Below are 26,757 nucleotides of genomic sequence, written 5' to 3'. Positions count from 1 at the left end.
TGAGTTCCTTAGTGCTTTACTTTTGCTGAGGCTGGCTTTGAACTCGGGATCATAACTGCCTCAACCTGGGATTACAGGTATGCGCCACCATGCCTGATTAAATTTTCTCTTTTTGATCATTTAAAATTTTTATTTATAAAAATTTACAACCTCTATAACTTTATAAAAACTTTAATTTAAAATTTTTAAACTCTAATGAATTTTAAGCTTCTATTGAAGGATTCTTTATTTTTAAATTATAATAACTCCTGTGAGCCAATATTTCCTTATGAACTGAAAAATAACTAGATACAATGTGTTAGAATATAACTATGTAAGTTATTAATATTTATTCTGCAATAATAAAATGTAAAAGTGGGGTTTGAAACAGTATAAATGAACTTAAATTGGTATCCAATTTATTATAAATTCTATAAAATATTTAAAATGATTATTAAATACTTAAACTTTTAGCAAAATAAATTGCATGAAAAGCACAGCTGTCTTTTTGTTCTTTGTATTTCACAAGTTGTTCTCTATTCAGGAATGTGTTTTATTCAATAAGTCAAGAAGTAAATTTCTTTAATGTTAGATTAAAAATAGTGAGCTTAATATCTTTACTGAGTCATTAAATCTGTTCAGGCATTTGCATATTTATAATGAGAATTTCATGTCAAAAAAAGATGTCTTAAGTAGGTGGGAGGCAAGAAGGTTTTTTTTAACCTTATAATAAATCTTTTTTTTTTGTAACAATATAGAAATAATAACTCAGTGAATCTGGTGTAGACCAACTAGAAATAAAGTAACTAGATTCTCTTTTTTTTTAAGAGAGAATGTGAGAGAGAGAGAGAGAGAGAGAGAGAGAGAGAGAGAGAGAGAGAGAGAGAGAGAGAGAGGGAGAGAGAGAATTTTTTTTAATATTTATTTTTTAGTTTCGGGAGACACAACATCCTTGTTTGTATGTGCTGAGGATCGAACCTGGACCAAACGCATGCCAGGCGAGCGTGCTACCGCTTAAGCCACATCCCCAGCCCTAACTAGATTCTTATTAACCATGTTTACCCCATAGGAAAGTGATCATACATAGTGTCTATAACAAGATAATTGAGATTTCTTCTAAAAGCTACATGTACAGAATTTACTCCAGACTATAATAGTGTGTTTTATTTCCTGAATCTTATAATTATATTATTATATATTGGTCAAAGGACCTTAGACTCAAGAGTCCTAAAGGAACCAAATAATATTCTACATATTAGGTAACATGGGGAACAGTGATCAACTGGAAACACTTGCTCTCATCAAAGGAGAAACTGCTGCTTGGCATCAGCTATTTGTCATGTAGGAATGCAGCAATATTGCCAGATCTGATGTTCAGGAAATCAAAAACCCTCCCTTTTTCTTTGTTAGCTTGACTAAGGGTTTATCAATTTATTTTTTCAAAGAACAAACTCTTGTTGATTTTTGAATTGTTTTTGTTGTTGTAATTTCATTAATTTTGGCTCTGATTTTAATTATTTCCTGACTTCTGCTTTTTGTTTTGATTTGTTTTCTTTTTCTAAGGCTTTCAGATGTAATGTTAGGTTATTTATTTGGTGACTTTCTGTTCTTTTAAAGAATTCACTCAGTGCAATGATCTTTCTTTTTAGCACTGCCTTCATAGTGTCCCAGAGATTTTGATAAGTTGTGTCACTAATCTCATTTACCTCTAAGAAATTTTTTATTTCATCCTTGATTTCTTCTCTTATCTATGGTCATTCAATTGCATATTGTTTAGACTCCAAGGGTATGAACAGCTTTTCTTTTTTATTTTATCATTGATTTCTAATTTCATTATGATCCTGATACAAAGTAATATATCTATTTTTTTATTGTGCTACTGAGAAGAAAATGTATTCAGTCTTTGATGGATGAAATATATGTCTATTAAGTCTAAATTGTTAATTGTAATTTTAGTTCTCTAGCCTCTTTATTTAGTTTTGGTTTGGAGGATCTATCTAGGGATGAGAGAGATGTGTTAAAATCACCCAGTGTTATTGTGTTGTGGTCTATTTGATTCTTGAAATTGAGAAGGTTTTTTTTTTTTTTTGGATGTAAGTAGGTGCTTCACTTTTGGGGCATTAATATTTATGATTGTTATGTCTTGTTGATATAAATTCTCTTAAGCAATATGAAATTACCTTCTTGGTCTCCTCTAATTAACTTTGGTTTGAAGTCCAGTTTATCTGATATGAGGATAGAAACCCCTGCTTGTTTAACAGATCCATGTGAATGATATGGTTTTTTTCCCATCATTTTACCTTAAATTTGTGGGTGTCTTTGCTTATGAAGTGAGTATCTGGAGACAGCATATGGTTGAGTCTTGTTATTTTTACTCCAGTCTGTCATTCTGTGTCTTTTGATTGGTGAGTTTACACCATTTACATTCAATGTTATTATTGATATATGACTTTTATTCCATCTCATTTTGATTCATTTATGGCTTTTAATCTGAATTGGATTCTCCTTTGTTTCACTATTCTTCTAGTATAGTTCCACCCTTTGCTGGTTTTCACTTTTCTTTCTTTCTTTGTTTTTTTTGGCGGGGGGGTACTGGGGATTGAACCTAACAGTACTTAACCACTGAACCACATCCCCAGCCCTTTTTCTAGACACAGGATCTCACTAAGTTGTCACTTTTATTTTTCATTTCTTCTTCATGAAATATTTTATTGAGTATGTTTTGTAGTACAGGCTTTCTAGTTGTAAATTCTTTTAACTTTTATTTGTCATTGAAGATATTTATTTCATTGTCAACTCTGACGCTTAAATTTGCTGGGTATAGTACTCTTTACTGGCATCCATTTTCTTTCAGAGCTAGGTTTATATTGTTCCAACACCTCCTAGCTTTGAGGGTCTGGGTTGCAAAATCAGCTGAGATATGGATTGATTTCCCTCAAAATGTGTGACCTGTTGCTTTTCTCTAGCTACCTCTAAAATTCCGTCCTTATTTTGTATATTATGCATTTTCATAATAATGTGCATTAGTGTGGGTCTGTTGCAATTTTGTATGTTTGGGGCCCTCTAAGTCTCCTGTATTTGGTTTTCCATTTAATTCTTAAGGTTTGGGGAATTTTCTGATATGATTTCATTGAAAAGATTGTGTATCCCTTTGCTTTGTATCTCTGAGCCTTCATATATCCCTATAAATCTTAAATTTGGTCTTTTCATGTTATCCCATATTTCTTGGAAGTTCTCTTCAAGGTCTCTTAATATCTTTTATACGTGGTCAACTTTATTTTCAAGATTATGCATTTTGTCTTCGTTGCCTGAAACTCTGATATAAATTTTATACATTATATATCATATTTTATATATTCCATTATGTATAATATATAATGGATTTATATATATTACATTATATATTATATATAATTTATAAAAAAGGACAGTTTCAATGTTGTTTGTAACCTGACCAAGTGTTGTATCTAGAACCAAAACTACATGATAACATAATCATATTTATAATTTAAATAATTTCTTTGGAAAGGTAGATAAAATTTCATTGAAAGAAACTTCTTCCTCTTTCCATCTAACTTAACTGTTTCCATCTAACTTAAGTATAATTGGTAGTTATAATGTATTTCTCATATTTATTTTTTAAGTGATAAAGAGGTTTTCTTATATTAGAAGAACACATTCTTCTATTATAATGCTTTGTATGAATTTGAGAAAGTTCTATATGCACTGAATAATATCAATAACTATGCTTTGGGAATCTTCAGGTAGCTTTGTTCTTTTTTCTTATCTATTATCTCATAAATTCATTTGAATAAGATTAATTCAGCTTTGTCTAAAATTCATCACACTATCCATATAAATATTTTAAATTATGTGAATAATTAGCTGAGCACAACATGTACATTTAGCATATATTAATCTATTTTGTGGGTTTCTTATAATCTAATCTGTTCTCATAGAATTATAATTTTAGGGTTATGAGCTTTAAAAGTTATATAAGAATATACCTGTTCAAAAGAGCATTTATCTTTTAGGAATTTCCAGGGAATGTAAGTGTGAGCAAAATAATCCTTACATTTTTCATTGATTGGTCATATGAAATATTGTTTTCTGCTTCATTTTATCAACAAAATCCAACAGTATAAAATAAGTCTGGGAAATTTTGTGTTCTCTCTTCTACTACCAAGTTCCACATAGCCTTATCAAATTCCTGGTTGCTTTGAATTATTTAAATATCAGTATGTATTTAAATATTTAATGTGTAATTTAAGGGAATTCTTAAACCATTGCACTGATTGTGAAATTTATATTACAATTGCAGAGATTGTCTAGAGTAATTTCAAGAACACAACAAATAGAACTTGACAGCAGTTCAGGACAGAATGTGCCATGATCTTCCATTGGCATTGCCTAATGAAAATTTTAGCATAGGAAATTAATTATAGGAAGAAAATTACAACAATGATAGATATTTCCCTTTAAAAAGCATACTTTTGCTGTTTATTTCGATAGAGAAGAATATGAAAATGGTAGAATATTTTATTTAGTGTAAAAGATTTTTATTACTATAAATGAAAATCTTACAAGAAAGAGAAATATAAAAATTTCTTAAGATAAAACTCAGTAAGAAAGGTTCTTTCAACTTCCAGCTTATAATAATCAGAATTCTTATGCTAAAGTTTTCATAATATTATAGTCAGTTCAGGCTGTTCTAAGAGATTACCATAACTGAGTGGTAGAGCAGAAATTTATTTCTCATGATTCTGGAGGCTGGGAAATTATCAGGTTCTAATGAAAGCACTCTTTCTAGTTTGCAGATTACCTTCTTCTGTTTTCACAGGCAGATAGCAGAGGAAAAGCAAACTCTTTTCTGTCTTCTTATAAATGCCCTAAACCTATTGTGAGGACTATCCCCTCATGACCTAGTCCTCACATTGAGGACTAGGGCATCAACATATGAATTTTGAGGGAACACATTCAGTCCAAAGTATGTTTAGTGTACATAATATATATTGTTTTTAATTATTATATAGAAACAGGATTTGTTGTGTGTATTATACTTTAGACATGCTATAAAGGTCATATTGTTGGTGAGGCTATAGATGCTAAGGATTACAGGTTTGTTCTTATTTGGAGTTCTAGGATCCATTTCCTTTCAGGCATATGGTGATGAGGAGGTGATCTTACACATAACAGTTAAGGTCAGGGGTTCCTTCTTAACCTAAACATAGGTAGTAAAGAGAAAGAAGTAGCAGTGACCTCAGTGTTCCTATTTTTGGTAGCTATAACTGTTAAGAAAATTCAAGATGTGGAAAGAATTAGGAGTCTTGACTAGATGACAAGTAAAATACTTTAAAAATTCTAAATTTTTCAAAAATATAACCTGAAATTGATCTAATTGGAGAATAGATCAGCATATTTCTATTAAATTCATACTTAAATTATTTAAATAAGAACTAAATATATTGTTATTACTGAATTAGATATTAACTCATGTTTAACATCATATTTAAAAGTATAAAAAGATAGCTTCTTTTTATAAATTGTGTTTATTTTATAATGCTTTCATTCAGTTTGCATATTTCTTGATTTTTATGAAATAGACTCATATAAAATGGTCTTAAGATATTTGAACAACTCTAAAAATATTTTACTGTAATTATTACAGGAAATAATTCTCAAAATTCTGATTCACACGAAAACCATCCATATCCTTTAATGGAATATGGAATGCATCAGTTCTACTTAAGCAACAGTTTCTCCTGTTAAAATAGAAATCTCTAAGAATGAAATTGACAATAGCTATACAATAGTGCTTAGTAATCAATGGATATGGCAGATGTTATGTACACTACATTTTTGACTTTGCATATCACGGGTGTACACTGGACTGAGGAAAAACAGTAGATGATTTTTAAAAAATTATATGCAAAGCATATCTCTGTAATTTCTTAAATTCATTCCATGTAGGAATGGGATATGACCAAATGTAACATTGTTTGATTACCAAAAAAAATTTCAAATGATGATTAATTTGTATTTTTCAACCAATTTTAATATATAGGTCCAAAGACACTTCAAATTGTTTTTAAAGCTCAAAATGAATGTTTAGAATCTTCTGTAGTCAAAAATAATTTCAAATTTTATAGGGAAATAAGGGAATAGTAAAGTGAAAAAATAATAAAATATGAAATTTTGTTAAATTAGCTGATTTCCAAATTAAATTTTAATACATAAATCTATGAAAATTTTCCAGTTTATTTCCTATGAAAACCAAATACATTTCCTCAAAATAATTATTTAGCATTGGTAATAAAAACAACACAAAGATGTTAATATGGTTATAAATAAACTAAGAACTAATTTAAAATACTGCAGGTCATTCTTTAGCTAAAAACCTTAGAAAATATCTATAACTCTTACTGGAAAAATTCAGTAATATCTGCTTTATTCTTGCTGATACAAAGTTAATCATCACATCTTATCTAAGCTATGAAAAGGCAAAACTTTCCAAGTGAGATATTTTATTTCTTAAGTGGTTTTTGTCTGTCACTTGTAATAGAATCACTAGAAAAACATCAAAATGTAAATGTCTTGCTCTCATTGCAGAAGTGTCATACTAGAATCCCTGGCCTAAGGTTGCTGGATGTGTTCTATAAAACCTTTTCAAGTTGTTCTGGTAAATACTAAAATTTGAGAATTCCTCCTCTAATTCATCTAGAAATTGTATAACTCCTACTTTTCAAGTGGACAGTATAATTTGAGGACAAAATTTAGTGCATGGCTTTCTGCTAAGCTGCCTTGGGAAAACTTCAGGTTTTCTTGAATTACCCCCAAAAGTGTATAGTTATTTTTTTCAACCTGCAATAAAAGAAGCTGAAAATGAGTAGTGACTATGAGTATTATATTATTATTAATATTGTCATAATTAGTGATTGAAAAGAGCAAGACTGGAGACTGAGAACCATAAGGAAACTAAGTCAATTTCAACTGCCGATAAAGTAAGGGTAAAAGAAGGGTATATCATAAATTTCTTGGTTACCCATTTGGGCAGTTATATATATTGATGTTCTTCATCAGGTAGTAATAGTGGAAGAAACATGCATTTGTAACATGCTTACACACATATGTATATGCATATATTTACATATGTATGTAAATGCATACATATGTTAGTAAATTATTTAAAGTAAATATGTTACATTTGAAACAATTAGCTGATCATTTCATAAATTAACATGTATGAATGATATGGACTTGGATTTCTTTATCATGGGAGAAGATGGTAAGTGGTTGGAATAACCATGGAGTTAATTCTATAGGAAGTACATGACATATTAAGAATCTAAAGAAAGTATTTTAAATTGGTGAAGAAAATTGAATCTTTCCAGAAAAGCAAAATATTTTTTGAGTAAATAAAAAGGCAAAAGAGAAAGAATTTGTACACAGTGGATAGCAGTTGAATTTGACTGAGGCAAGAATTTAGAATTGGGACTTATTAGGGAATGTTTATGGTACATACCTTTAGGCAAATTGGTTTGACTTAAATCCAGAGCGAGTATATATATTGAAAAACACAAACACTAGTATTTTGGAAAAAAGAAGATAGTTGGATCCCGTTGAAACTATCATGATTATAAAAGTATAGTAGATGAAAGAGAAGTGAAGATGATAAAGATTCCAGTTCTTAACTGCATCTAGTGACTTTGTAAATTCATAAATATATATAGTTTCAGTGATAATAAATGCATACATATATTCAAATAATTTTGAAAGCTATTCATTTTATCTGTTTTGCTTTTACTGTAACTAGAACAAAGATAAATGCATTTTAACATTATTTTCTTGCACAGAATATCCATGTTCTTTATTACTCTTGGCTTAATCAAGAAATTCTGTGTTACATATAGGTAGGCAGTAAATGCAGGTCTGAAAGAATTGAGCAAGATTAAAGAGTGATCTGAATGTTGTTTCCCAAACATAAAAGGAAGAGTTGCTATCTTTTTACATATGATGTAGTTGTACTATGTAAGTTTTAGGCAGTGATTCTTAAAATGTTATTGCTGAATCTGTAGCAGCAGTATTGCTTTAAAAATCTGTTAGAAATATGAATTTTCAGGCACAGCACAGATCTAATGAATCAAAAACTCTGAGAATGGGTCTGAGTAATCCCTATGTTGTAACAAGCCCTCCACGTGATTCTGGTACAAGCTAAAGTTTAACAACCACTGCTTTAAGCAAAGGGGAATTTGGATTCTTCTTGTCCTGTTGGTAAATAAGTAACTACATGAGTTTTCGTTTTGCATTGCTGGATTTAGATTCTAGCTTCATGATTGAGTAGCAGTGAGAGTGAGATCTAGGGCAAACTTCATAACCTTTCTCCTTTTACATTCCTCATCTGTTAGAATAGTTCCTACTTTGTAAGGTTGTTCTTAGGGGTATTTCAAGTGGGGTATAGTATTTGTGAAGGTCTTGTGTTGGAAAGGAGCTTGACATTTTACAAAAAGTTTTAAGAGGCCAGTGAGGCTGAGGAGTAGTTTACAAGACAAATGGCTTGAGAATAAGCTGAAAGAAAAAGGCAATGGCCAGATCTGCAAAGGCTTCAAGAAGATGGAATCTGAGTTCTTGAGAAGTAATTGCTATGTGCAAGGAGGAGAAACACTTTTGCTATAGGGAAAAGAAAGAGGATAGGTTTAATTAGCAATTAAGTTTATAGACTAGTATTTGGAAGACTAGGAACTTTGATTCTGATAAGTTTTCTCAAGTATGAGGAGAAGATATAAAAGAATTTTAGCAGCAGAGTGACATAACCTGCTTATATTTTAGAAAAATCATGCTGGCTGCTATACAGAGAATGGGTTAGAGTTGGAACATAAGCAGACAGGATACTAATGCAGTGGAGTAGATAAAAGTGACAATCACTTGAATGGTAAAAGTCAGGATGGAGTAAAATGGAAAAATATAAAATATATTCTTAGGGTAGAATCTACAAAACTGAGTGATGGATCAGGTGTGGAGATGAAGAAAGGAGAGAAATTAAGGGTACCTCTTGAATTTTCATCTTCATCAGTGAATAATACTCTTTACTGATATAGAGAAAACTGAAGGAGGAATTAGTTTGAGAGAAAAGATTAAATTCAGTTTTGAATACGTCAAGTACGTGATATCCTATGTGACATATGAGTTCTAATTATGAGTAGATAACTTCCAACAGTTCTGCAGACCAGAAAAGAAGCTCAATATGCTAACTTAAAATACATATATATTCATTAATTATGATAATTACGTTATGAAGGTATGGAAATTTCTTCCAGTAACTTCTATTTTCTCTATGAAATATAAGGAAAAGTTGTCTGGAAAGAGGAAAGCAAAAGATGGGATATACTAATATTAGAGGCATTGTCTGCCCAGTGATATATGTTCAACAGCTGTAATATCCTGACCTGAAAGGTAGTATAATCATTTGTTCATAAATAGGGACTTGTATGAACTGCTAAATGAGGGTTTAACTATTTCTTACTTCTAATCATAAAACTGACCTCCCCATGAAGAGATGGACATAAAATAATAAGATCAGAAGACCCCATGGAGCTTCAGTTTACTAATCTATGTGATTTATATATTAGCTTTTGCTAGAGACTAGTGCAGTGAGTGAGGAGAGCATGAATGGCATAAATTGAGACTGGTGATAATGAGTTGTAGTAGAACCAAGCACCCTTCTGAATTCTTTTTTTTTTTTAACAGTGCTTAAAAATTGAGATGTATTCGCAGGGAGATGTACCTGGTAGGATTCATCAAAGAGTTAGCCAGCTGGATGCCATATGAGGAGGGATACTCAAAGTTGAGGATATTTGCAAAAGAGTAATTAAAAATGACAAGCTAGGGGCTGGGTTGTGGCTCAGTGGTAAAGTGCTCGCCTAGCATGCATGAGGCACTGGGTTCAATCCTCAGCACCACATAAAATATAAAATAAAGATATTGTGTCCACCTAAAACTAAAAAATAAATATTTTTTTAAAAAATGACAGGCTACAGATAGTTAAGTATAAATGAGGGAGGGTTGGTAATTTTGGAAAAGTGAATTAAAGTTCTCTTAATATTTAAGAATAAAGATAGTTGATTAAATATGCCATAGGAAAGTAAATAGAAGACCTTTGGAACAATCTTCTGGATAAGATAGTGTTATTATTATCCCCATTGTCATAATATAGCATCTGAGACACAATGACTACTCTGATTATTCCATTATAACATGAGTACTGCAGCTATGAATTTGAGTTTCCAAATTAAACTCAATTAGCTTTCCAGTAGGTAACTACTCTTTATACTAGATATACATATCATAGCTATTCTTTGTGTCCATATTACGGTGGTGTCTTTTTGGGGGGAGGACCTGTTCATTGACAATCTTATGTCTCTGATCTCACCAAGCATTTTTATCTAATTTGAAATAACATCTAGCTAAAAGCCATACTATAGCACCTAAATTATCTTTCTTTCAACGTAAAAAGGGGTGTGGAAAAGTCTGAGTTTGTGAGTGTTTTCTGGGGAAAGATCTATAGAATAAAGAAAACTTACAATTTTAGTAATTTTTGCCAATAAAACTAAAGAATAAATTGATTCACCTATCTTATGTATAGCATTTCATTTAGTGCCAAAACAATACATCTTTTTTGTCCAGTGCCAGCTGCTGTACCTGACATTTTACAGATGATGAATGTCTACTAATTGAATTATTTATGTATGTGTTATCAATCATCTATGTAAAAAGAGAATTTTATGAATATTTTTAATGAATCTCATTTTTTCAAGTATACAATCACCAAGGGTATGGTGATTGTCTGTCTATTCAAAGTCTGAGGGACCGTTTCTTTGAGACCACAGAATGTCTCTGGTTATATAAAATAGCTGCTTTCTCAAATAAATCTAGCAAGTCTAAGATTTTATTCTCAGTGAAGGCTCAATGTGCCCATATAATTGCAAATATACTTAGTAGAGTTTACATATCTCGACCATGTTCTAGACATTGTGCTAAGAGTTGTATATATGTTATTTTATTTAATCTTTGTTGCAATCTTGTTAGAGTTACATTTGTTTTTAAAGATTATTTAACTCACTTATTTGACAAATATTTCCTGAAAACTTACCATGTGGCAGGCATTATTTTAAAACCTATGATTTGGCAGTGAACAAAAAAGGGAAAGTCCTTGCCCCATGTGACTTATATTCAGATGTATAATAAATGGATATTGTACAATCAATAGCAGAAAGAAATATAATATATAGGTGATATACTTAGAGTTTCACATTTTTCTTGATATTCTTACTAAATATATTGCTTTGTTCATTTGCTTAATGAGCCACAGATACAATATTTAATACTTCATATTTATGTTAGAAATTCTGAATAATTATTGAAAGCACACTTCAACTCCAGAAAACAATTCTGGCAATGTTATTTGGTTTACTGCATGGCTTTATTGTGCTATTCTTTTTCTCTTTGTCTTATAATAGTAACGATAGAAAAACTCCAAAAATCATGCTCTACCATGAAAAAATGGTTCATCTAACTTCTGTGAGTCAGCTCCAATCCCAGTAGACTTTCTAATCTTGAAAGACTAGCATTATACCAGCTGAGACCTTATTTTAGAGCATAAATTCACAATATCCGCAGAGTAGATTGATGTGGAATATGAGTTTAAAAAAAAGTTTTACATTTCTAATACACTAAAATACCTTTTTAAAGATGGCTCCAAGGAGGATTTAATACATATGACCAAGGTTATCTTGTCAAAAGTAATGCTGTCATTATAATCATCTTTCTGTTCATGGGTGATTGCCCATGAAACTTATACTTGGAAAATTATGACCAGACATTCTGTACACACAGAAAAACAAGCTTAGCAAACAGTCTAAATTAAATCAGATATTTATTTCCATGTTCTTAAATGAAAGAATAATGTTTTCTTTAGGGTTGGATAAAGACCTAATCTTGAGAATTTTAGCACATAGAAATTATTCAAAGACAAATCACTAGCATTTGTCCAGTGAATCAAGAAAAGTCCTATTTTGGGGCTGGGGATGTGGCTCAAGCGGTAGCGCGTTTGCCTAGCGTGCATGCGGCCGGGGTTCGATCCTCAGCACCACATACAAACGAAGATGTTGTGTCCTCCGAGAACTAAGAAAAAATAAATAAATATTAAAATTCTCTCTCTCTGTGTCCCCCTCTCTCTCTACTCTCTCTTTTAAAAAAAATACTATTTTAATCCAAAATAAGAATTATCTGTCATAAAAATAATCATTTCAATTTCTACATGAATTCTACAATTCAATTCAATTCTAAATATCTAAGTCTTATCCTAGATACTATACTATACTTCACAAAGTAATTTACACTTTTAAATGTCCCTGAGTGTTTTGCCTCATGTGCTCCTCTAATTTATTGTTTTGTTTTTCCAAATTTATGAGCTAGGACTATATACCTTGTCCTTGATAAGACATGGTCATTTTATACTTGTACATATATGTATACACACATGTGCACATTCTTTAGATATAATTTCTTTAATGATACTAAACTTGAATTGAGAAATATGAAAAATCTTCACTTCAAGCTTTCTGGTTAAGATATTTTTTAAAATATATAATCGTTGTCCTATCAGTGTGTGTTTCCCCTTCTTGATTTTCTGGTGTTCCTCTTTTATGATCCCAGAGCCCTCATTTTCCTCCAAGCAAGCACAATATCTAAGAGGAGTTACTGTCTTTGAAAGCACAATGTGAGCCTCTCCTTCACTAACACTTCCAAATCCTTTATGCCCGGATCTCCTGAGCCCTACTAGCTGATAAATAGGATAGAGGGTAATAATGGCTTTTCTTTTGCCCTGACAAGAAATCCTTTTCTATAGCAATTTTGCAAAGCTCACTATATGGCATATCTGACCTTAGACCACCAATTACTCGCATCTGAGGGAGCAGTGTGAATTATTTCTGGCTCCCTACAAATAATTTTACCTGACTATAACAGAAGCTGAGAAACATTGAAGACAAAAAAACATTTCTTTTTGCTTGATTATTATCAGGCAAATATAAAGAAGACATAAGACAGCTTCCAGAAAACCATCTTTGATTCCAAATATAAATATATAAAGTATGGATAGTGTATGTCTAATTTTGGAAAATGATAAAAATTGAGGGTTTTTGTTTGTTTGTTTTATTAAATTCCCATGGGACTTTAGAGAGTCTGGTAGATTCTTCCATTGAGTTTGAAAGATTGATTTACAATAAGTATAGGATTTTAGATAAAAAAATAATCAGATTTCATCCTGTCTTAAAGTATGTTCTTGTTTTCTGAAATGACACAATATGATTATATAAAGAAATTTTTTAAAAATTGAATTTAATTTGTAATCAATTTTTAAGGAAAATCAGAATATATACCATTTACTAAACTATGACACTAACCTATTTTGTACTTTATTGCTTGAGGCATCATGAATATTCTTAATATAGTATTTAAACATTTCCCTACATTTCAAACACAACATTTAGTAGTTTTATGTTGATAAAATTTACAGCCCAAGAATATTTTCAAATTAAGGTTTTAGGTTTCAGTATTACTTTTAGAGACATGATATGAATTTTTATTTAATATAATAATTTTAATATGGTAGATATTCATCATTTATTAACCTAAAAACTGGATTCACTGTTTATAGAGTTAGATAATCAGCAAGAATAAACCAAAGCTTTCTTTTTTTATATTCTCAAAATCTTAACTATTAGTAATCTTTTGATAGCACAAATAGTAAACAGTTAAATTGATGCTTGAAGTTGTAGGCTGGTGAGTGTACTTCTGATAATTTGTCATGACCTTTTTATGTTATTGAAATACTCTATTCTCTTTTGGTAAAGCAAAAAAAATGCAGTGAAAATGAGAGGGAAGTCTACACTACTCAAAATATGTATAGAAATAATTAGTTTTAGTTGAAAAGCATAGATTGAATAATGGGAAAATATAAGGAGAGTATATATCATATTACTGGACCAGAATTATAGATTTACTCTGGGAACTTGTGAAGAGAAAGAAGATGCTATTTATTAAATGTCTTCTACTTAGGAAAATGATAGGGAAAATAGAGAAAGTTGAATTAAGAAGAAGGAAAGTACCATGGAAATTTTTAAGAAATTAATTCTTTAAAAATAGATCAATGGAGAAATTATAACCATACCAAGAAGTTCAAATGAATATAACAATGATCTCTAACTCATTTGCTAAGTTGGGAAAATGAGTCCCAATGAGTTAAAAAAAAAAACACTTTTGGTAAAACAGTAACAATGAAGCTTTGGATCAGAATTTGTGATGATATGACATTTTTATTAAATAAATATATAGGTGAGCTCCTCCCCTCCTTGGATAAAATCCCTCATAACATAAAAGTTTAATGTCCTAAATCAAGGATCAGGCCCATCTCCTTCTTTTATATAACCCATGAGCTGAGATATTTTTTGTTTCTTTACATTTTTAAATGGTTGGAACCAATAAAAATAACAATGCTATTTTATGGTTTAGGCAAGTTATGTAAGATTTAAATTTCAGGATACATCAAGTCTTACACAGCAGTTTCCGTTTGTGTATATGTTACCTATGGTTGCTTACACAATGCAGTAGCAGAAATGAGTAGTTGCGACACAGTCCACATGGCCCTCAAAGCCTAAAATATTTCCTGATTGTCTAACTTTGTTCTACACAAATGAATTAATGAATCAATTCATCAGAATTAAATGAATTTATATATGTAAAGCACTTAGGCTAGTCCCTATCATATGTTAAGTACATATCTTTTAAAATATCAAGGCTACCATTAACATTACATTTTGATGACGCACTTTGGTGTGTCTAATAAAATTATTTGATTTATTAATTCTTTAAAAGCAACAATTAAAGAACTTATGATTGATTTACATAAAACAAGGAGATTTGAGTATTTTTCCTCTTTCAATGTCAAGGATATATATATATGTATAAAATCAATCCTAGCATAAGAAGTATTTGAATATTTCATAAAGTAATTATATATTCTTCAGAATTAAATACCAAGGAAGAATTAAATTAAACTGACAGCAAAATCTCTTTGAATTGACCAATTTGATAGCATGTGTAGCCTAAAGAGGGTGAAGAGAAAAAACTATCAGCTTAATGTAATATTCAGGAAAACATTTTTCTTTAACAGTGACTTAACCAAAAAAATGAAGAAGAAAAAAAGTTTACAGCACAGTTTTTGCATTGTACCCACCCAAAAATAAATTATTGAAAATAAAAGGTCATATTTCTTAGACTGACTTGAATTCTTAAAGTCATCTATTTTGCATCTCAAAGTAACTTTTTATTTCCATTATTAACTTTCTTTTTTATTTTTTCCTTCAAGTTTTTTTCAGTTTTGCCTAAAAATAAGTAAAGCAATAGTAATCTTTATTTTAGCAACTGTTCTCTATATTTTGATACCATCCTGTATGGACCAGCTCATTCTTTCTTTTTAACATTAAGTCTTTCATCAAGTTACCCACCATCAAATTCTTTCATCCACATTCCATATTTTTTTTGGTTAATTCCTTAGAAATTGATTTATATCTCTAGTTCCGTAGCTATTTTCTTCAAGCTCCATCTTCTAAATTTCCCAGTCGATAGCCCCTTTTAAATACACTTGCTAATTAACCTCTTAGCGTCTTTTGAACACCCCAACTTTCATGAACCTAATTCTCCTTTTGTCCTTACAATTTAACCATATTCTATTTTTATTACTTCTGAGAACATACCTCTCTTCCTCAGCCACTCTTCTTCTTAACCTTCAAATGCAGATATTCCTTGAACTGTCTTCTCAAATTTTTTTCATTTCTCATTCTTTACACTCCTGGCTTGCCTACGTTAGCCATCCTTTTAACTTCACCTACCCTTTCCTGTTCAAATATTTATTGACGTCCATATTTTTTTAAGCTCTGACTATTCCCCTGACCAAGCTTAAGTGCACAGTTTCTTACAGAATTTTTCATCAGGAAATTCCATTGTTTGCAGTGTTGATTATGCCCTAAACCAACACTCTTAGGCACATGCTTTGCTCTCAGAGGGCCTCAGTTTCCTCTTCTATAAAAACAGTCAAAATAATTATATGAGTTAATATAAAGCACTTAATATCTGATATAAGTGATTATTGAGATATTTTAAAATCTTATTCTTAGATTCAGATACTAAGCTACATAGATAATTCCTTCCAAATAACTTTAATCTTTACTTTCTATTAGTAATATCAGTATACCAACCTAAATTTATCTTTATGATTATTGCTATGGATAAATAGATGATTTTTATAGTCACTCTGTCCTATTCCAATCCATCTTTGTTAATACAGGCTATACAGTGCTACGATAATAAGCAACCCTGAATTCTTGGTCATCAACCAACAAAAGCTCACTGAGGCAATCTTCGTAGTGCAGGTTGGTGAGGACACTCTGCCCATTACAATCACCCACGGGCTTATCAGGTGGAAGTCCTTCCACAATCCCACTAGTAGGGTACAGTAATAGTTGGAGTTGAACATCACCAATTAAATACTTAAATTCAATGGAGTGAGGAAGTATAATCCTGCCAGGTACTTGCAAGGAAATCAAAATAATGTGAACAACATAATAAATATCCCATCATTTTATATGTAATCTTATTTATGATTTTGTTATTTTTCTGGATCTATTAGCTTTAGTGACTCTTTTTATCTACAAACTCACACATAATAATGTAGGTCTAATGGATTTTCTGGACTGGTCTGTACTACTCTTAGCCTATCACCTTAAAACTCTTAGCCTATCATCTTAAAACCATGGCATGTGCTTTTTTTACCTCTACATTTGTATTTATAATATTATATTCCCTTTACAGTTTTCTTTTGCTCTTCTTGTCACTGTTTTTACCCATCATTCAAGACCCAGGTTCCTGATTTTTTCATTTTCAATAGTCTCTCTCCACTGAAATCTTTTGAGACCATGTTTTGTGTCTCTTGTTCTCTGATACATAGTACTTTTAAAAAATTAATTTGTGTAGCATTTTTACTTTTATTTGGCTTCTTGTGCTCTTTCCTTAAATAATGACCATGTCTCATTCATTATTTTTATTCACCTCAGGGCCAGATCTACCATAAGACTAAGTGGAGCCTTTGCACAAGTTAGAGAAAGGTGTCCCTCTGGGTAGATTATTAGAAACAGACACTTATTTAAAAAGACCACTTAGAGAAAATCCTCTCTTTATGAAGAACAAAGTATATTCTTTCTTCTCTTCAGTTTCAGCTCTCTTAGATAGGAACAAGGAGCACAGGCACCCTTTCAACCCCCACTTGCTCCCTTGGGACCAAGCATTAAGTACATGCAAAGGAGATGTTTGCAAGGAATCAGTTAATTAGTGTCAAGATGTTTACTATAGTTAAAATTAGCTGAGTTCAGAAATGTTTGAAAGCCTGAAAATTCAAGGGAAAAAAAGTAAAAAAGAAATTAGGCCATGTCTCTCAGGATAATACAGAAGTAGCTAAAATCAGAGGAGAGATCCTTGTAAAATACATGTTACAATGAAAACATCTAAAATCATAATTCTTGTATAATTTTATCATAACAGCAAATAAAAGCAATTGACACTTATTATTGAAATATGTATATGAAGTTTTTGCATTTAGATTCTTTTTTTATGAAAAACAGAATTCAGGTAGAGAGACCAGGGAAATACAACTAACAAAATAAGAAGCATTGAGCAATTGTCATATGAGGGTAAATAAAATAAATGATTAGAAACCATAAGCACTGTGTAGTAAACAGAAACACATAGTTCTGATATATAAAGTTATAAATTTAGAGTTTTTCCTAATGGCAACTTTCATCAAACTCACAGAGTGGGTCTGTTATTCAATAATTTTATGGGAGAATTTATAAATTCAAGCAATAATAAAGGATTAACGAATAGATAGGCTGAACAGTTTAAGTAAATTTTTGAATGCTCAATTAATAAAGGAACATTCCTAATTCTTTTAATGATTTAGTCTTTATAAATTTGTCCCCTTCCAAGAAAGTAAGTCATGAACTCTCCAAAATTCCCCTTTGGTGTGGTGTTTAGAGATAAAGCAGTAGGCTGGATTCCAGGTCTGTTGACATAATAACTCATACAAACTGTGTTCTCAGTCTTAGGGCAGCTCTGATGTGCATCTTAATGGGCAGATTAATAACAGTAAAACTTGCAGAACTTTATTTTATTCTAACACATCCAGGTCTTATTGTCTCTCTGAGTTCATTTTTTACTATAGAATGGTTTTATACATTTCCTTTAACAACCAAACTTATTCCTGCCTCATGGTATTTTACACTTCTTTTCTTCTAAAACTTAGAATATTCTTGCTCTACATTACTTGATTTTGTCTTTCAGGACTCAGCTCAGTCCTCTTTGGAGAAGCCTTCCTGACCACCCTCTTTAATGTTGTCCTTCCCCTAAAATTTACAGGTCCTGTTTCTCATTTTATAATAATTTTCTTAAGCTCACTTATAACTATCTGAAATGATCCTTTGTTGATTTGTTTATTTTCTTTCTCGATGACAATCTGAATGAGGGCTCCATGAACACAAGGGCATTCTGTCTGCCACAAAGTAGGTACGAAATAAATGTCCTTTTTGGAAAAAAAAATATTTATTTTTTAGTTGTAGTTGGACACAATACCTTTATTTCATTTATTTATTTTTATGTGGTGTTGAGGTTGGAACCCAGGGCCTTGAATGTGCTTGGGTGAGCACTCTACCGCTGAGCCACAACCCCAGCCCAAAATAAATGTCTTTTAAATGAATGTTGAAGTCCTGAGAATAATGACAAAGGGAAGCAAACTCAATCTAAGAAATAATTCCTTTTTAAAGGATTTTCTAAAAATCTCTAATGTATTGGAATTTTAGGTATTAGCAAACTGTTGGAGAAGGAATTTTGGAATTACAGACCTCCCAGATGCTCTTTAAACTCTTCTAAGTAAACAGTGACCTATTCCATGACCACTGGAGCACTGCTTCCTGCAATGACACCCAACACTTAAGACCCTTAAATTTAGCAAGTTAGATATTTTTGACCAAAAGTATTAACAAAGCTAAGTATTGCTCCCTACTTCTGGACATTAATTTCATGCTATCAGCATACACATATATTCTCCAATCCATTTGCAGGCTATGGTAATACATAATAGCATATTAGTAACACACATTTATATACAGTGCCTGTAGAAAAGTTAAAAATCTTAAACTTCAAATTTCTATCATCTCAATAAATCAAAGACTGACTTAGAAAAACTCAGCTTTTCCCTACTTTTCAGAGAGAGAAATTTTCTTCAATTTTTGACCTAATTAGGGTTTCTTGACATTAGAGTTAGTGTTTGAAATTTCAGGTATAAACCCAAACCAAGTTCTTATGGAGCCATATTTTAATTTTACAACTCTTGTCAGTAATTTAATCAACAAATTATATGGTATTATTTTTGCATCTCCATATTTGTGATAATAGATGCTCAATAAACATTTTTAAGAAGATGATTAATACTTTACTAGCCTAAAATTGCAGATACTTAATAAAGCTTGTTAGATGGTAAATTAGGATAATAATTACAAATTTTGCATTTTTGGAAAGAATAGTATTTAATACAGAGAAGCTTATTAATAAGGGAACTTTAGACAGGAGTAGAATTCTTTGTTTTTGTTCTTTTCATGCATGGAATATGCCAGAACTCAAGAAGCCATCTGTCCAATGACTGCCAACAAGTGCAGTCAAGAATGAATTCTAGTCTTAGTAGGTTAGCTCCTGGCACCACCTCCAGGATAAAACAATATCCAGGAAGGAAAAGAAAATAAGCTTTTCAGGGTACCATGTTTGGGAACTCAGCCAAGCCTCCTAGATTTGTTCCTATTCTATCATTATTGCTATTGTCTTCTTACTTCTGAGCTCTACAAGACCTCTCCAGCATCTTTTCCCAACCCACAATATTATAGGTGCATTCCTAGAATTAACTGTCTACTCCCTCTTCATTTTTTTTTCTGTTTCCATGGGGCAGTTCTCATACCCCATCATATAAGCTGCTGGGCCGCCTTATGTTGTTACCCACCAAATTCTGAAGTATTTCAGTTTGTAATTCCTTATTTTCTTTTCCTAACCTCTTTCCCAGTTCCCAAGATAATGAAATATTTGTTTTGGTATGACAACATATTTTATTCCCATTGTCTTACAAATTCGGAATTTTAAGAGCCAAGCCACTTAATTCTATTCATTCAAATCCATCAATTAATACTTTTGGCCTGAAAAGCTAAAAACTTTATTCAATCACATGTTGTTCTAGTAAACCCTAATATGCTATTTATGTCTTTGAAGAATATTTACATATATTTCACTTCCCTTTTAGCTGTTCATTACTTTTCTTCTACTGATTGACAATACTAGTTTTTGCCTTTTTAAAATTTTTTTCTCAAAACATGATTTTTTTTCAAGAACTGTAATTTTGTCATACTGTTCATCATTTGCATTGGTAATTTTACATATCTTACTTTTATATTACAAAATGTATGAGGGCTTTATTATTTTTCTAAAGTCAAAAAATTTAAAGACCGTGCATAAAACAATATTTAGAAATGTAGAAGCATTGTCTCCTTCTGGAACTGAGCATCATATATCAGTAATACTACAGCACAATATTATTATGCAGTAATCTGTTAGGATTAGCCATAATGTATCTTACAACACATTATTATTGTGTAGCAATCTATTAGAGAGCCATAGTGTATCTTTAGCCTATGGAATGAACTTCATGGTTTGAATAATTTAATTCATGTAATAAAAAAAAGTGATGTTGGTCTTTGCTTATTTTTTTCATTTGTTTCTCTTAGTATAATTTCTTATTTGCCAAAACTTTTTAGAAAAAGAAATGAACATTTTTTTAAAATATACCTAGAAAATAGTCAAACTAATTGTATCACAATGGTTACATTTTATATTTTTCGCCTATTCCCATTCTGAACATATAATATTATTTTTCTCCATGTTCCCTTTTTCCCTTCGTGTGTAGGGGATTGATGAATCATGTCCTGAATCCAGGTTTACTCAGCTATTTAGTTTAGCAAGAAGTGTTTCTTTATTTCTGGTTTAGTGAATTTTGGTTTCTATTTATGCCTCTGGAAAGCCTCCAGAGTTTAAAATTGCCTGTGTCCTCTAGTAGTAAGGGGAATCCATGTTTGGTATGTAGGGTAGCCAAAACTAAACTACAGATATCTGCTTTCCCTCTCTCATTATGAATATCTTTTTATGTCAATAAATGCTTTTTATATCTGCATTTTCTAAAGTGCATTCTACTTTATGTGCTTTTAATTTTAATTTTATTTTATTAGTGCATTATGACCATACATAATAGTGGAAATCATAGTGACATGTTTGTACACAACAATTTGATTAATCTCATTCCCCATCCCCCCTGATTATCATTCTCCGGTCTATTGGTCTTCTTTCTAATCCACTCTGTTTTTGTTTATTTTGTTTACTTCTTTTTGTCTCTAGGTTCCATATATGAGGAGAAAACATGCCACACTTGACTTGACATTCTATTTTATTGATGATCATAATTTATTTAAACCCCTCTTCACTTGGACCTTTATGGGTTTCCCCCTTGTTTAAATTTCTTGTTTTGTTTTTGCATTGTAATCAATTGTGCAATAAATATCATTGTAGCTAAATCTAAACACACAGCTAAGTTTTCCCTTATGACAAACTCTAAAAGTAGAATTGCTGAGTTAAAATTCAGACATTTAAAAAAATTTTGATACATATTGTCAAGTTTTACTTCAAAAATTTATTACTGAGAGCTCCACCAGTGGTACTGAAATTCAGCATTTTACAAGACCCCTACCAATCCTCTCTTTCAGAATGGAACTGTGCTTTCCTAACCATATTGAACATTCCCAAAAGTTGCCCATATTTTTAAATTCTTTACTACAAAGCATTACACAAATTAAGAGTCCCAAAACTAAAATTTTGGTTAGTACCTTTGCTGACTTGCAATACTTTCTGCTTGTAGTTTTAGATGCTATCAAGTAAGTAAAGAAAAGGAAACCAGTAGTGATTTCCTAGACTCAATCTCTCCCCTAAGAACTCCTCACTCGATAATAACAGTTCATAAACTACCCTTTGTGATGTTTCCAAGAAATGAAAAGTAGATTCATTGTACAAAACCTCTAATAACCCCCTTAGTAATAGTGCACAATAAAAGTAGTTGGGTTGAAGAGAAGTGCACATCTATAAAACCAAATTGTTATTAAAATGTTTATCTATTTATCTATAAATCATTTATCAATTTCAGTTAGCATTTTTCTTATTTGATTTTCCTGAAGTTCTGTATACTTTTATATCAAGCCATGAAAATTAAAATGCAAAAATCATTAGTACAATAAGGAGTTTATCTTTGGCCTCCTTTATAAGTAACAGGTTGGGGGTTCTTAGAAAAGTATGTTTTTGATGAAAATTGGTATAAAACTGGAGCACTAGGTTAACCTGACTAAACCTTAGTCTCAATTAAACTTCGACACTTCCACACTATTTCATGCCTTTTTTAATGGTAGCATATCATGAAAATCATACATTGCATCTTTGTATTTGTTGCCCCAAATCCATGGAATAAGAGATATTTGGGGAACAAGGAATTTCATCATTAAAGGAGACCTTAAAGATGTTGCAGTTCTATATGTTTAATGGGTGCTGAAGGGATGATGATGGCGATAATACTGAGAAGAAAGAACAAAATTTTTGTAGCTCTTATTATGTACCTGGCATTCTGCATAGTGCCTTGCTTATATTTTCTCACTTATTGAATGAGGAAACTAAGTCCCAGAAAGGAGAAACAATTCCCCCTAAGGTCACATGGTTAGTTAATAAAACCAAAGATCAAATCTAGCTCCTGACTCTCAGTGCCGCCTCCTGTCCACTATGTAGTGCAGGCCATGTTAAAACTACTTTAGAAATTTAATCTCCAAAGTTTTTAAATTTATAGTTATTAGTATTATTCCTACTAAATATTCTATTAAATATTTATATCATAAATGTTGAAGGGATTTAGCCTTATTTTATCAATTGTCCACAGGCCCTGATAATAATCTCCATTTATTAACTTTTATTTCAGACATGCTGTTTTTTAAAACAAAAAGAAAAAATAAAATATTCCCATTTTAGAAATGAGGAACCTAGGGCTTAAAGTGGAATAAATATTTCATCTAAACTAAGTTAGTTAAGTAGCTTTAAAGCTCAGACTAATAGATCTTGTCTATTTACCTCCAAAAATATATTTTACTCTGTTGCTGTTTCATTAAAGAACAACAACAAAAATCAAACAAGCTTGAAAATTATTAATTTTATGCATTATAGAAACACACTCTTCTTTTCTTTTGCACTCTTTCTGTCTATGTATGCCTTATTGGGGGGGGGGGGACTGGAGATTGATCCCAGAGGTACATAACCACTAAGCCATCCCAAGTCCTTTATTTTTTATTTCAATCCAGGTCTTGCTAAGTTGTTTAGGGTCTTGCTGAATTGCTGGATCTGGCCTTGAAATTGTGATCCTCCTTCCTCAGCCTCCTGAGTTGTTGGGATTACAGGCATATGCCACCATATCTGGCTGCCTAATTTTTCAAAAGTAATATGAGTGAAAGTATGGTACATGATACTGTATTTAAAAAAAAAATTGTGATGGATCTTCCCCACCTTTAAAAGACTGGTTATAGCCTTTAAATTTTTTTTTCTGATAGACCAAGATATTGAATTAAGAATAAGAGTTCAATTAAAACAAATGAAAAAAATGAAAAAAAGGAATAAGAGTTCAACTCAGTAGATCAGTTTTCTAATTCTTGTGCTTTAAATGCTTTATGTGTTAAACACTCCTGTTATCAGAATAAAATTAAAGCAGAGACTGAGTCAAATATTGATGATGAGTTTCCTATTCCTTCAAAACAGACCACTTCCTTCACATACTTATGAAGTATTTATGAAGCCAGCTAAATAATCTGCTTCCAGATTCACTTCCCATTTCCAACCCTTTCCTACCACACCCCAGGAATTGTGAGAAAAATCCAGAGACTTTTCTTTCATTACTCCCATTTGCAGTATTAGTCTTGCAATAGATCATCAAACAAGCTCACATGCCAATCCTAATCCTAATGCTAAATCCTAAGTCTGATTTTGCATAGTTGCCTTATGGGTCCTGAATAGTAAATCACATTGAAAAGCAAGGTATTGAAAAAATTTTAAATCCTAAAATTATGTTCCATAGATGATAAAATTTAATTAAATTCCAGATGTTTCATCTAAAATGCCTCTTCTGTCTTTTCCCTTTTACTCTTGTCCTCACTTTTAATGATCCATCGGCTGACAGTGTCTTTACATCCAAAATGCAAAGCAGACAAATGGGCATATCAGGGAAGAACATGACCAAAAGCACCAGCATCAGTGGAGACATGTGCTCACTGGAGAAGAATGATGGCAGCCAGTCTGACACTGCAGTGGGCGCGTTGGGCACCAGTGGCAAGAAGCGACGCTCTAGCATTGGGGCCAAAATGGTAGCTATTGTTGGTCTCTCTCGGAAAAGTCGCAGTGCTTCTCAACTCAGCCAAACGGGTAGGAATTTTTATGTTACTTTTGACTTATTATTTGAGTTGTCATTAAATATATTTTTCTGTTACTCATTTTATTGCAGTACTGTGAGGATGATGACATGTTCCAGGAGGAAAGGAACATTTAAAACTAGTAAACATTTCTGAAAACATAACCATGATTTTTTTTTTGCAGTGATCAATAAACTTGCTTCCAAGTGAAGCTTGGCCACTGTTCTTGGAATGTGTGTCTTTCCTCCTCAGGGAGGAGTTAAGCTGTGGTACTCCCAGAGCCTACTGATGATCCTCTGTATGATATTCTGATCTCAGGGATATTTGCTTTCCTTTAGGTTCCTCAAGTTGGAACCAGCCAAATTAATTTTCATTCCCAGCAAGTTGCCATGAAGATGATGCCTCGTAATTTGTGTGAATAATACAGTTCTTTTAGTGCTGACAAACTAACTTCCTTTACAGTTTGTAAGCAACATTTACCAGTAGTATCAATTTTCTCACAGCAGTTTTTATTTCCCTGTTTAAACTTCAAGCGGCAGTATTCTCCAGCAGCAGGGGAGGGGGGGATTTTCTGCTGACAGTGAAGATATTCAAAGCTTTGCTGCTTTGAAATTCAGCTTCTAAATCACATCTGCAAAAATAAATTATATACAACACTCCTACTCAGAAAAGCCACTGTTAGCAATTAAGAAATTTGTGAGTCAAAGCAATGTCTTTTTACAAATGGGTGTTGATAATTAAACATTAAATCCCTGGTATCTTGAAAATAATAGTGTATCTTCTACTTAACAAACAAAAGCATGTAATATGGTGTTTCTTTTATAGCAAAATAAATTATAGGCAACTGGATTAAATCTAATTTATGTTTGAATACTAGTGTTTTTGTACACAAAAATAAGTAAAAAGTCTACACCACAAAATAATTTATGGTTACATTAATTCTTAGACTCAGCTAATCTTGGTTTTACAAACTGTAATGGTGATTCTGAAAACTATATAAAAATACTATATTGAAATATTTATTTGATGGTATTCCTTATGTTCTGGTTATAAGTTGCTATGTTTAATGTGATTTTGTTATGGTAATTTTTCATTTGGTGTTTTAAAATGTTATTTCTCATTTTAACATAGAAATAGAAGTTTCATTTTTGGACAGTGGACATATAGATCACATTTATATGATTTTTAATCTGCTAATATTTATACATAATTCACTATACTGTGCTAATATGACATCTGTTCTTTTGAAATTGAGGAGTGTTTTTATACTTCTCTAGTGGTTAGAACTTTATTGCATTTTCCTCTTTAAAATTTGTCAACATCTTTATATCTAATGCTTTATTTTAGTGCAGACAAACTCACTTCCTTTACAGTTTGAAAGCAGCATTTACCTTGAAAAAGTAAAGTCTATGAAATTTAAAAAATAGGAACCTAAAATGAACATTATTAGGATTATAAATTATGGAGGAGGAAGGGATGGAGAAAAGTTGATCAATAAGTGCTAAGTTACAGTTATATAGGAACAAGAAGTTCTGGTGTACTATTAAACAGTAGGATGACTATAGATAACCATAATGTCCTATACATTCAAAAATATATTTGAAAGGGTTTTTACAGTTTAAACCATAAAGAAATGGTACATGTTGGGGGCTGGGGTTGTGGCTCAGTGGTAGAGCGCTTGCCTAGCACATTTGAGGCCCTAGGTTTAATTCTCAGCACTGCATATAAATAAATAAATAAATAAATAAAGGTCTGTCAACAACTAAAAATATATTTTAAAAAAAGAAATGGTACATGTTTGAAGAGAGATGTGTTTAACTCAACTCAAACATGACACAATGCATACATGTATTGAAACATTACATGATATCCCATTTATATGTACAAGTTTTATGTTTTATGTATTAGTTCAAAATATACTTAATTTAATTTTTTTATATTTAAAACTACAAGTTAGAGAGATGTGGCATTAGACCAGCTATTTAATTCCATTTGTTAGTTTTTAGATAAATATTGAGCACTTACTTTGTTCCAGACACATCAAGAATAAAGATAAGATAGCAATTAAGAAATTTGTGAGTTAAAGCAATGTCTT

At 31.4% G+C, this 26,757-nt stretch overlaps 1 protein-coding gene across 49 annotated transcripts in view; it reads left to right on the top strand.

Moving 5' to 3' along the window:
• Positions 1-26,757, top strand: part of Rims2 (regulating synaptic membrane exocytosis 2) — a 559,411-nt gene that overhangs the window by 459,322 nt on the left and 73,332 nt on the right. For 37 of the 49 annotated variants that reach the window (XM_005316267.4, XM_005316266.4, XM_078016822.1 and 34 more), the window contains one exon: positions 24,434-24,675. The exons of the other annotated variants lie outside the window; for them this stretch is intronic. In XM_005316267.4, coding sequence (XP_005316324.2) covers positions 24,434-24,675 — 242 coding nt within the window. The remainder of the gene's footprint in view (positions 1-24,433; positions 24,676-26,757) is intronic. 49 annotated transcript variants of the gene reach the window in all.

Source organism: Ictidomys tridecemlineatus, chromosome 7 (assembly GCF_052094955.1).
Source record: "Ictidomys tridecemlineatus isolate mIctTri1 chromosome 7, mIctTri1.hap1, whole genome shotgun sequence".
NCBI lineage: Eukaryota > Metazoa > Chordata > Mammalia > Rodentia > Sciuridae > Ictidomys > Ictidomys tridecemlineatus.
The sequence above is the reverse complement of the archived record's forward strand: the minus strand, read 5'-3'. Positions and strand labels throughout refer to the sequence as shown.